We start from the raw sequence: 13,708 nt of genomic DNA on the forward strand, positions 1-13,708 counted from the left end.
TTATCTTTCTTAGAAAAAAAATATTGCTTTGTAGAAATGAGAGTTCCTGCGAAAAATTGTATTTTTGTAATTCAGGGTGAAGAAAAAGTATTTTGACACTTTTCCAATTTGAATCCTGAGAAGAAAATATGAAAGTCGCAGTGGGAGATGGTAGTAGAATGAGAGCTGCAACTTATACGGTGCGTGACAACAATGCCAGTCATACTGAAATTCGCCATCTTCACTGCAAGTTAGAAATTTCAAATGGGAACAGGAGCATGTCCCTTTATCACATATCAAGTAAGACTGACGTGAACTCGGAATTCAAAAGTGTAATTATTCCTTTTATGTCTTGAATGTTTTTCACTTTATGAACACTTAAAAGTTTGAAAAATCACATACCAATGGTATACGACAGCACATGTTCTATGTGGTGGCCTTCCCGTCTAAACCATAATCCTAAACGCCGTATCCATTCCGACTGCACACGCAGAAGAATGTCTGGTGAAATGTGGTCAATCATTACAAGATGTCCATATCAAGGAATCCATTATGGTTAGACACAAAAGTTGGCGAATTTTGTCAGGCAAAACACCTACCTCAAGAAGGGTACCCTCCTCTTTTCTCAGCACAAGCTTGAGACTGGTCATGGCGGAATTAACAGTTAAACAGGTGATATTGTTCGTGTGTGCTCTACTGGGCATGTACTTACCTTTGCCTCCGCCCTTTTGAATGAGCCGTCCGTGGTTGCAGTGAAGATGTGTTGTTTCATCTGTCTTGACGGTTGGTTCCCTTGTCTTCGTTTACCATATGGCAGGTAACCCCATGTTACAAGTAGGAGAGTGGGATTTCATAAATAGTGTAGCCCCATGTTGCGAGAAGACAGATTCTGAGTGTCTTCCAGTTATATTCTACTAGCGATGTAACTGGTGGAGGCTGGACTATCAAGCATCTGCAGTGTTGGTATCCAAACGTTATAAGGCAAGCAAACTTCCCACAAGCTGTTACAAGTACCAGCTACACAATCCCTCGGTGTGACCAATCCGGGCAGTCTAGAGTCAGTGGTACTTGTTGGTCGCCACTGAAAGAAGATAACCAGTTCTCTTCTGGCAAAGACTTCCAAGCAATGAGGCACCACCTCCATTTACGGAAGAGGCACACCGGACGTTACCTGACCCTATGACTGTAGAAATGTCTGAATTCACAGACGTGGTCATTTGGGAATTAGCCAGAGCATCATCCTGCAATAATACTGACTTTAAATTGAAATACGAAATGCTTGAGAAACTTAATATGTATACATTACATGAATATAGCATTTGTAAAATGATTATCTTCCTTTAATATGGCAGCTGAGCTCTGTACACCCATGTCCGAAATGATTGTCGCATGTCTATAACTGTCTTCTTGTAAGAATATAATTTGATAATGATTTTGCAGGGTACTTTTAATACTGATACTATGTGTATAATCGGAAAATATATGTATATTTGTGGTAAATTTCATAGGAAAAGAATTATAAATACGAAAATTAAAATGAGTAAAACAAAATGTTGCTAAGTGGACAAGGAAGTTTTATTTTCATTTTATTGTTCTTATTTACTGTTCTTTTGACATGAAATTTTCCTCATACATGTCTTTGCTAATTATACACATACTAACATTATAAGAAATACTGGGCGAATCCGTTATCAAATTATATTCCTACAACAACATATTTATAGACACGCGACAATAATTTTGGACATGAGTGTACCTATCATTACTCTATAAAGACAAATGCAAATACGTGATAATTACATGGAATTTAGGTACACTCAATTGAATTAGTAAAACATATACTAAAACACTTCACAGAGAGAATTGGAGGAATATAGGACGTAAAAGCAAGTGAGTCGTGGCACATGTTGAAATCTGCTTATGATGTTATTTTATGAAGGAAAAGTACGACAAAGACTATTTACTAATCTCGTGACATAACACGAGGTCGTAGCATAATAATGAGGTTCCACAAAATTTCACTTAAATATGATGATCTCCATGAATCCATAACTAATAGGTTACTTTTGTTGTTGTGTGCCAATTGATATATTATCTCATGAGAAACATTAATTTAAAACAATATTCCTTCATCTTCTACAGCAGTCGTACAATGTTACACATGTTTTCTTTCATGATGGTTAGGTGCAACACTTCCCGATCATTGGAAGTACTTTTTCGACTTCCACTGAGGGAATTTTAATTAATTTAACGTTGAACGAAGTAGAATTTTATATCCGAAATATTTCGTTACGAAGGACAATAATTATACTTCATGATGATTCAGTTAGAATTCCTACAAAAACTTACCTAATGATTTATAAAAGAAAAGCGAACAACGTAGTGGTTTCAGTTGCCTTCACTCTCTCTCTCTGTCTCTGTCACTCACTTTCCCACTGCTCAAACTTCCATCTTTTACGAGCGATGGTAACTGATGATAGCTGTTGTCCTAGTGACGGAAACAAAGGCACTGAATAGAAGATGAAGAGAGCGCAATGTAAACAAGTTATAAATTATAAGTTGCTTGTGGCTTATTACAAATGAATAATGTACTTCTGTCGTAACTAGATAAAGGCAAGTTGGAGCTTTTACAGCTCTACTAGGAAATATTTACTACCAAATGACCATGTCTGTGTATTTAGACAGTCGACATAAGCCATTGAGTCTATTAGTGTGCGGAGTAAATTTCTTGGACGACTTTACTGACAGAGAGCAGTGGTCAGTACTCTTCTCTTAAATGGCGACCTACACATGCCATTTGGTCCTTCATGAAGTACCTAGTACTACAACGCTACAAGGTGTACATTGTAATGTGTCCAATCATCGTATCCCGTCATTTGGAAATATTAATTATACTCGTCTTTTTCTCCTACCATTTCCAATACTCTCTCGTTTGATACTCCGTCCGCCCATCTTAATTTTGAACATTCTTCTGTAGCACCATGTTTCAAAGGCTTCCATGCTCCCGTTTTTCCTCTTCGGGAAACAATATAGACACTCATTTTAAAGCCAAGAAACGCAACGTTCTGATTTAGTTCAAGTTTCTTAATCGAATTTCTTGACTAGAGTTCTCAGTTCATATGTGATAATATTGTAATAAAAACAGTTGCATGTAGGCAATCATTTCTACCATCTCTACTTTCTGATTATTCATCGTTAAGTAAAGACGGAAGAAGAAAACTGTAATACTTGGAAAAAAAAAAGTGATAGGGTGACCATACGTCCCATTTTAGAGGTGTGTCTCGGCCGTCCCGTCAGTAGCTAAAAAAAAGTAGTAGTTGTCCATTTTATGCAAATGTAAGAAATAAATAACATACTCAGTACTTTTACTCCTTGTAAAGGTATTAATAATTAATAACAGCAAAGAGGCAAGAACTGAACTGAAATTCCCTACGTTAAACATGATCTATAGTTCGCAGTACTGCTCGAAAGGCAGCTGAGGTTTTAGCAGTTGCTTGTTTGTTTTTGAACTAATTTACGCAATGACTTGTTTCCCATTTCTCATGATTTTTCTACTTTCTTAAAGTAGGAACTTGTTCTTTTCAGCTGAAAATTTCATGGTCACCGTAATATGATCAACATTTTTTTTTTAAATGAAACTATGTGTAATCCCACGAGAATCGAACTCTGTATCTTGCACCAGTATAGTTTTTGAAGGTCACAATGTTGTAGAAGTAAGTAGTAAACTGTGAAGATACATATAAAATTTTTAGACCTTGTGTATCTGGAACAGGCTTCTTTATTCCTTGTTTACTACAGCTAGTTTATATTGTTTATTTGATACTTAAATGTAGATTATTTAAAATGAGGATATCATGTATTTTGGAAATAGAATTAATTATATTCCAATGTGAAAATAATTATATTAGAAAGAAAGAAGATTAAAATAATTTACTTATATATTCACAGGGTCCATGTGGAAGAACGAATGATGATACTCCTGGATGTATTGAATCATTTGAACAATTAATTACGAATCTCGTCAAAGAGAGTAATTTGAAGAATGAGAGCTCAAATGATGGACTTTCTGCATGTAAATATGCATCCAGCCCTTTGATTTCTATGGGGGAAAACTATAAGAATGTTTCACCTTTAAAAGTGTTAAATGGTAAACAGAATCCAAGCACCTGTGACTTGACCACTAGTACTTTGTTTGTTCCTGGCAGGCACGAAGCAGTAAACAATATAAAAGTCGAAGCGAGTGAAATAGGTTCTAGTAGAGAGAGTTATGGGTTGAATTTTTCTCATAGTGAGAGAGAAAATTCTGGTGTTTTTGATGATATTTTGAATGTATTACAGAACTCTATTAATTGTCTAAAACAGGAACCAGTGCCAAAAGGTACTTGTAAGCAACCTAATGATAATAACAGTATACGCGTGGGATCAAGAATCGAAAATAACATTGCCTTAAAAGACGAAAATCAGACGCCTTGCTATCCAAAAGACATGTCTTCTGTGATACATGATAAATTTGTTGGTGATAGTAGTGAATCTCAAAAACTTACATCGAATGAGGAGAAAAGTACGTTGTTGGAAATGCTTGATCGCGAAATTGGTAAAATTTCTGACGCTTTTCAAATAGAATTGCAAGACTTTTGTTCACCGATTTCAGGAAACGGAAGTAGTGAAAATAAACTAACTGCTAAAGAACAAATAGGTAAATCAGGACATGTGTCTGAGAGTCAGGACAAGCCTGAAAACAGCAGCGAAAATAGTATTCAGGGGAATGCATTAGTAGGCAGAGATACCAACACTAGGTAAGTATTTTCCATTCAAAGTCGTTTAGTCATGTAGTAACAATAGATGATATTCATTCTTCAGTGTGAGGTTAGTAGTTACTTATAATGATGATACTGAAGTAAATCTCAGACCATAGTCTTCGGTCGCAGAACGCGAATTGTTTTTGAATGAATCTGCCGGAGAAATGGAACATCGCGTGTAAGTATATACAGTCTCGTAATGAGACATTTCTAGTTCTAGTTAAAGCTAACAGAAAGCAAATAAATATAATAAAAAATAAAAGGTCAATACAGTAACCTTATGAGGTAGGTCAATACTTATTAGTGTATTGAGTTTCTCCTGTTCAGACTATTTGGGCAACCAGTTATCACCTAGAACATCTGCTGCGCACAGCCCGACATCCTGGATTTTAGGTATTGTCCTTGCACTAAATCAGTAAAACAGCCACGAGTTGCCATTCACTTCGAGCGGGTCCTCATCGTGTGATGAGGTCTATAGAAGTCAACCCAACACACTAATGCCAAAATTCGGGGGACTACAACCGTTAGATAGTCTAGTGGTTGGTTTAATAAGAATAGGTTACGTCATCACCTATTCCAATCTAATTACGGCATCATAATTTCCACGCACTTTTACTACTTTAAATCTACCTTTATAGACATTGTTTTAAATCAAGGCACTATTTTCATTATACTTTTATTGAAGAAATTAACGTACCTGATTGATGCACATAGAGTAAGAAAATATTTATATAAACTGTGATGCCCCAAAGTCCAATTCGCATGCGCGATGGCATTTTACGTGTTACATATCCATAATCAATTTCGTGTTAGCACTCTTCCACTTGGTTTATTGTAACGTTTGGAAAATCCTTAAATAATTTCTTCTTTAATGGCTTGTATGCAAAACTAACTTGATCTAATTTTTGCAAACCTAGTATTAATCTCGGAGGTCATGCATAACGTGACAGTTCTTTGAAACAGTTTGGCGCACAATACTACCAAAAATAGCGTTTATACCTTTCTCAGCTTTTCTTTTTCTTTTTTTAAAAAATAGCAGCTGGGTTTAGTGTTGTTAATTATGTCATATTAAACGTATATACTTTAATTAATTATAAAAACTTGACGAAATGATGTTACCTTTGTCTAAATACGATGCACTCAGGTACATTTATAACTTGCGTAATTTAAGAAGTACAACACAAAAGCTTTTGGGTAGAAGAGCCATGATTTGTCATTAACGTTCCACGTCACCATGAGTTTTTCTTTTTGAAAGTTACTTTTCCTTTAGCAACACACACAGACATCATGACAACGAAAAACCCTCCACTACTGTCATCTTTTTCTTAGTTCAACTTTCTGTTGCCAGGTGGTAGTGTTACAGGAGAACAAAACACTACTGGAAAACGATGCATCCAAAGACTTCATAGGAATTCAATAAAGATCACTGAATTTTTCACTATGGTATATGGAATAAAATTTTTTTGCTCAAAATTTGAACAGTTACATACTATCACCTTATCATGAATGTATTCAGGTATGTAACCTGAGCGCTGTTTTATAGTTATATAAAGTATTTCCATGTAAGATGTAAATAAATTAATAAATAACAAATAACTAACTAACTAAATAAATAAAATAAAATATTGTAGTACAGTATATACTTGGTCAGAATTCGTTGAAATTTGATACTCCGTTTATAACTGGTAGACTCAATATGATTTCATAAAGTACAATTAAATTCTTGTCTTAAATTACTTAGTTTACAAAAGTACTCCTGAAACCGTTTCCTCTATCTAAAGGTTTTAAAAAATGGATAATATATATAAGCAAAACCTTCCTTGAACAGAAACAATTTCGTAAGATATCTCTTGGATATATGGCCTCTCCTCTCGTTTTTGGTGGAATTCTCAAGTTTCTGCATTTAAAATATTATGTCTATACAAACCTGAATTTAATTCTTCACTATACATTTTGTGTGAAATCTCCGTATATTATTACCAGTATTCCTATAATAAAATTATTCTCAGCCAGTACACTGCAGTTCAGTTGTAGTACACTTTTAGAATCAACGAAACCTACGTAGTAGTATAAAATAAGAAAATAAATAGGTGTCTGGTTCATTGTCTTTAATTTTGATTTGACTGAAAATGGTTCTTAACTGGAGACCGAATTACTGCTGTGATGGAACATGTTAAATTGCATGGTGTGTGATTAAACTGGGCGGTTGTCTTCTTAACGCCATTATTTTAGCTTTTTGGGTCCAAAGTATCATATTCCTTAATTTAAGGTTGGTGTAAAGGGAGAAGTTTTGCCGATAGATGTCACTACAGTCTTCGTATCTCTCTCATGCATTTTTTACCTTTCACAAAAATTCACGATTTCTCTTATAAATTTCAACTTACAGACTTCAAACTTTGAGAGAAGGAACTTCATAACCTATCGAAGGCAACAATACGTGCCGATTTTTTTATTTCTAATTTTCTTCATTGTTGAAATAGCTTAATTGTTGAAATGGATATCCCTAACCTTTAACAATGGAACTGTTTCAACAATGAAGAAAATTATAAATAAAAAATCGGCACGGATTGTTGCCTTTAATAGGTTATGAAGTTTCTTCTCTAAAAATTTGAAGTCTCTAGGTTGAAATTTGTAAGAGAAATTGTAAATTTTCGTGAAAGGTAAAAAATACACGAGAGAGATACGAAGACCATAGTGTCATCTATCGGCAAAACTTGTCCCTTTACACCAACCTTAAGAATCTTCCCAGTTGTCACATAATGCTGTATCAGCTCTGTATATTCTGTGCTCTCATGTAAATCGAACCTTGAAGCACATACACTAGAGGTAAGCGAGCTAATCATACGTCTGCATGGAACACTTTGTTTACATTAGCTTATAGGCTATATTTGTTATGTTCAGTGAGTTGCTTATTGCTTGCAAATTATACCACACGTTCAGTGAGTAGCTCATTGCTTGCAAATTATACCACACATTTTTATCAATGTTGGCAGTTTTTCCTGTTGTGACAGGTTCAGGTCGTCTAATGTACGGGGTTTATTCTGTCTGACCGGGGCGAATCGATGTCAAGGATTATACATTCCGAGCCTTCATGTGTGTTGTTTAACTTTTTACACTTCCCGGTTTAGCGACATAACCTGATCTCATCTGTAACCGTTTCCTGTAGGGGTTTCTAAAATCCTAAGTAATAATCTTCGAACACTAGAAACATGAAGCTTGCTACAACAGAGGAAATTACCAACACTAGTGAGGATAAGTTTCAAAGTGCCTTCTACGATTTCTGGAAGAGGATCCCAATGCGTATAGGAACAAATGGGAGTCTTTTGAAGAGCATCATTTTTAAGACGAAGAATTATCATGGTAAGTAGAAATGGCATACAATAACCTCTTTCTTTATATGTGAAAATTTTAGTGCGTTATTCTCATTTTGAAACCGTCCAACTCTTCTTCCGGCCCCCGTACATGTGAAGTACGACATTCAGGTCTGTAAATTTGCATGAGTATTTTTTTTAATATTTTGTATGAGTAGTCTTCTATCGTCGCTTTTTTCTTTTTCTTTCTTTTCTTTTTTCTTTTTTTTTAAGTGTTGGAAGAATATGAAGTCAGTCTTCGTAAGTTGCGGAGAGCGAAAGAAATTAATGTCTCAGTACAGCCAAGCCTATACGTTTTGTTGCTTTTATTTTTTCCATAACTTTGTTCAATATGATTATACCTCGTATTTTTATGTAGCATTGAACTCTAAATATGCACATAACAACGTTAACAAAACTGATTCAAATATTCAAGTTACCAGTAAGATCGAAGTAAATTATTTACTGCCGAAATTTATAACAATTAACAATTTTCTGTAAAGTAGTCCTTTGCAATATTTTCTATTAAAAAAAAAGAAAAGCGTTTTTCTCAAAAAAAAAAAAAACTAATTGAAATAACTATGAAGGTTACAAAGTTCTAATTTGTGACAAGGTTGCGTACTTGCAGAAAGTATTTTAGTTATTCAAGGGTTAAAGTGCATTCCAAATAATCATGTGTAACATCGTTGCTATATATATATAAAACTGGGAAATACATATAAAAAGCTAAAGAACCTAAATGAGAGAATTTTTCGAATTTTGTTAGTCTAAAATATCGTCCACTCAAATTAATGAAATTCTAGTTTCAATTGTTCGAGATGAAAGGAGTTAACTCTGTGACTTTTGAGACACTCAGATCTCTTTATTTATGTAACTATGTATATTATGAATGCAAATATTAAAGCATATAAAAGTCATATATCAAGTTGGCTAAAAAACATTGAGCCTTTGGAGGTCAAAATTGAGAATACTTTTATTATGAGTTGAACAAATAACATGATGAAACCACATATATACCATTTTGTTCGATGATTTTTTTCTATTTTTCCAGCAACACTATAATCCCGTCGCTGTATGACTTCCGTGCTTTCTGATCAAAAAATTGTGGTGTTCACAGATCACTTCTGAAAAGCATTCAGAGAGCTCTGCAGAGACCGAAACAAACAATAGTCTGACGTTATGAAGTCCGGGCTATGCGGTGGATGCATTAAGACCTTCCAGCCTCAATTTCTGATAGGTCGTTAAAGATGTTTGCAGTCTGGAATTGTCAACATAGTATACAATACCATTTGTGTAGACCAAATTCCGACCGTTTCTTTTGAATTGCAAGGTCATTCGTGCTAATTATCGATAGTAGAAGTCCAGGTCTGTCGTTCTGCGCGACGGCAAGCAGCTCGTGATGCATAATGAATGCCCTTCCAATCCACCAAACATATAGCATAACCTTACCGAGTGTCATTATGGGCTTTACCATATACTGTGGAGTTTCTCCTCGCTTTGACCAGGATCTTTTCCGCATATTATTGTCGTAAGTTATCCACTTGTTGTCATTTGTAATCAACCGCTTTAGAAATAGCTCGAGTTCGTTAAGTTTGAATAGAAATTCGATTGAGTATTTTTTTTTTTTTTTTTTTAACAGATCATGTGACATTTGAACGTCAAGGATCTCCTTATAGCCAGCTTTGTTTAAATGGTTTAACACTGTTTGGCAATGTAAGTTTAAGTTAGTAGCAATGTCATGACTAGTAATATAACGGTTCTGCTCGAGTTTTCCAATAATATTATCCGTTTTTGCTGTAATGGTCCTTACTGCGAGGAGCGTCGTAGATATTGAATTTTTCCATAAGGAGCGTTATAGAAATTTCCATAACTGTATCGAAATAAAATTGTAAAATGTAGCGCAGTTTTGCAGGAAAGTTGTCAGTTTTATGGCATCTCACTATTAGAATTCCAACACTTAGTACATCTACTGCATTGAACTATCAACTATCAAATGACATTAGGCTCGACACACTGCGACTTACAAATCCTGAGATTTGGGACACGACCGCCATCTCGTGCTTAAAAGGCTCAATGTTTCTTAGATAACGTGATGAGAAAGTAAATTGTATTATTCAGAGGGAGACACTGTGAATAAATTCCTTATGTTTTTCTCTCCTTTGAAATTTTATTGTACTTTGTACACATGCAATAGAAAATTGGTGTTCAAAGTTCTTTAAGTATGCCCTTATGAGAGACCACCATAACCCTCATTTCAATAGAGAGTGAAAATTACAATTATATTCGAGGGAAAAGGCGTTAATGCCAACATCATTTGAGGTAGATAAGAAATACTGATTTGAGGACAAGAGTGAGGGTCAGGATAAATGCCCGTTGGAATAAACTTCCGTGGGTATAAATATTCGTTCGGGGTCAGAATTGTAAGCATTTGAAGAGAAGCTGGAACATGAACGTCAAGGAAAACGCCACTTGAGCATAAGGCACCCAGATTCTCAATTCTTTTCAAATGAAATGGAATTTCTAGTTCAATGCCACATGCTTGTGTCTTTTATTCTAAAGGGAACGGATGATTAATTAAAGTGAACGCTTGTGGAAGAATTGATGGAATGATAGTGTGAGAGGAAACGGGAGAATCCGGAGAAAACCACGAACAAGATGTTGTCCACAACAAATTCATCTCCTCCTAGGATCGACCCGGCAATGACGGCGCTACAGGGGGAACAAAGAGGGGCGACCACCACCCCAATATTTTTTTTCGTCCCTCCTTCGCCCACCATTTTTCTATGTACAACCGATAATAATTGTATTCAAAGCAAAACAAGTGTGGTTGTCTCGCTTCCCCAATATTACGAACCTAGCGCCGCCACTGCGACCTCGGAACCCTTGCATCAGAGGTGAGGGCTGTACTACTTATCCACTATGACATCCGTCAGTTTCTAAATAACTGATACTATCGAAATAATAAAAAGGATAGTATAGAATCCTGGTGCGGCAATCGTCTTCAAGAAAATTGTCTGTTTCACTTAAACTTTCTCAAAAATCCGAATACTTCTATTTTGTCACAAAGAGCATGGAATCATTGGATTTGCTGTTTTTAGTGAGCCCTTCCGACTCGTGTAATGGCTAGCGCATGCGCCTTTGGTGCACGTGATCCCGGTGGGAGAACGTTATAAATGAGAATATATATACAGGGTGTCTCAAAAGTTCCCTGACATAGGGTAACTCTGTTATTATCAGAGTTAAAACAAAATCAAAGAGGGGAAACCGTCTCCAAATATATTTTCAATCTAAAGTGAAGGATTTATTTATTTTTTAAATCGGACGAGCCGTTTGGGATTGTACACTTTTTATGCATCCAATGTTATCTTAAAATGCAGCGTTGCCACCACAACATAAGTGAATGAATTTGCTGCTTGGAATGGGAGCTGGCTATCGACATGTTAGTGTAAAAGACAGCAACTTTGTTCACTTATGTTGTGGGTCCAGGTAAATGGCAACGTTGCATTTTCAGTTAACATTGGGCGCATAAAGAGTGTACAACACAAACGGCTAGTTCAATTAAAAAAATCCTTCACGTTAGATTGAAAACATCATATTTGGAGACGGCTTTCCCTCTTACACTTTGTTGTAACTCTGATAATAACAGAGTTACTCTATGTAAGGGGACTTTTGAGACACCTGATATATATATAACGTAGAACTACATTATTTTAATTTTCATGTGATCAGAAGTTTATTCCATTACAAAACTGAGCTATTGCTACGTCAACGTGGCTAGCAGTTTTTTTCGTTTTACGAGTGTTACTACATGAATGCACTAAAAAATTGCACCATGGATTCCTGAAATGTCGCATTAAATCAATTCAGGCGAGCTTCTATCATTCGACTCAACCGATATTTGCGTGCGTTCGTCCGCCTGTTTGTTTCACGATAATTCTCGTAAAGCTTATCCGATTTTAATGAAACTTAATATGTGCCTTCTTCCAATCTTCCGAAATGATAATACTTTTTTGGAAATGCAATCTATAAAGAATAAGAGGTAAAATGAACCCCCTGTAGCAAATTTCACATATACCTACGGAAAAATTATTGAATTTAGATAAGACAATGTATATTTTGTATTTTATTTGGGATATTGCGATCATTTCCATTGGTTTCGGCTGAAGTTGGTCAAGAATAAGCAGGTAAGTTCCTTCAGACTTTAAGATTTTATTGTTATTATTATTATTATGTTATAATAAAAGAAAACAAGTTTGTTCGAAAAATTTCACTAAAATTATTCGATTTTGATATAATATGGCTTATAAAATTATTGATGAGTCTTCCTAGTGATTCCCACTGCATGGAATCAAATACAGTGAAGAATGAGGGATGGATTGGATTTACCCACCCTCCCAATTGGCTATCTCAGAATCTTCCCACATGTTAAATTGGCTCGGATTAAAAGTAAGAAATCATGAGATGTGCTTTGAATTTAGTTCCTGATTTTTACTTTTAGTTTGCCACCATTCTGGAATTCGTGAAATCTTAATATTACCGATCGAAAGTACGTCTCTACATTCCCAATCCTCTTTGCTGCTCTGAATGTTAGCATTTGAGACACCGAAACGTCACGTAATGTGACGACTTCTATTTGTGCAAATTATGGCCAGGGAAGATATTTATTTATTGCCTTTTTTCTACAGCAACGAGGTTAGGGCCACAAGGCCCTCTCTTACACCTAACTACTAACAAAAAATTGAAAACTATTTGATACAAACAAACAACACGATACATTGATTCACATTACACACGCATGTGCACTCACGTCCAAAATTATTGTCGTATGTTTATAAATATGTTTTTGTAGGAATATAATTTGATAACGAATTCGCACGGTGTTTCTTATAATGTTAGTATGTGTATAATCGGCAAAGACATGTATATGGCAAATTTCATGTCAGAAGAGTAGTAAATAAGAACAATAAAACGAAAATAAAACTTTCTTGTCCATTTAGCAACATTTTGTTTTACTCATTCTAATTTTCGTATTTATAATTCTTTTCCTATAAAATTTACCACAAATATACATTTCCCGATTATACACGTAGTATCAGTATTAAAAGTACCCCGGAAAATCATTATCAAATTATATTCTTACAAGAAGACTGTTATAGATATACGACAATCATTTTGGACATGGGTGTACATAAAACACGCACATACACACACACACACACACACACACAAAAAAAAAAAACACACACACAAATGCTTACTAAGAACACATTATAAGAATAACTAATACAATACAAAACTATACAAGTATGACAGTTTCAAAGAATCTTACAAAAATTTTGTGTTATGTTTATCAGAGGATGAGTATGTTAAGTAGACAGATTCTGTTTTAGCAAGTTTTTCGTTTTTAGAGCAAATTTTGATTTTGATTTTAAGTTTCTCACTCTGGGGGAAGGGGGGGGGGGTAATTGCGCGGAGCTTTGTACAACAACCACGCATATTGCGTCAGTTGTAAGATCACTTTGCTTGGTCTAGGGACTGTTCAGCCTTTCAAAGGGAGGAAAAGTCGCGGAATTTCTGGTA

The 13,708-nt window shown here is 35.2% G+C and overlaps 1 protein-coding gene and 1 long non-coding RNA gene across 8 annotated transcripts in view; both read left to right on the forward strand.

Moving 5' to 3' along the window:
- LOC145694669 (uncharacterized) overlaps positions 1-13,708 on the forward strand; it is a 508,204-nt gene that overhangs the window by 34,898 nt on the left and 459,598 nt on the right. For 6 of the 7 annotated variants that reach the window (XM_081771146.1, XM_081771145.1, XM_081771143.1 and 3 more), the window contains exon 6: positions 3,928-4,775. In XM_081771146.1, the coding sequence (XP_081627272.1) occupies positions 3,928-4,775 (848 nt within the window). Of the gene's footprint in view, positions 1-3,927; positions 4,776-13,708 lie in introns of those variants that run through there. The other variant, XM_081771152.1, reaches the window with a different exon arrangement.
- LOC145694671 (uncharacterized) lies at positions 7,952-10,385 on the forward strand. The gene is made up of 2 exons (XR_014133039.1): positions 7,952-8,138; positions 8,363-10,385. It is a non-coding gene; the product is annotated as an uncharacterized LOC145694671 (long non-coding RNA).

Source organism: Thermobia domestica, chromosome 9 (genome assembly GCF_964235325.1).
Source record: "Thermobia domestica chromosome 9, izTheDome1.hap1.1, whole genome shotgun sequence".
NCBI classification, from domain to species: Eukaryota; Metazoa; Arthropoda; class Insecta; order Zygentoma; family Lepismatidae; genus Thermobia; species Thermobia domestica.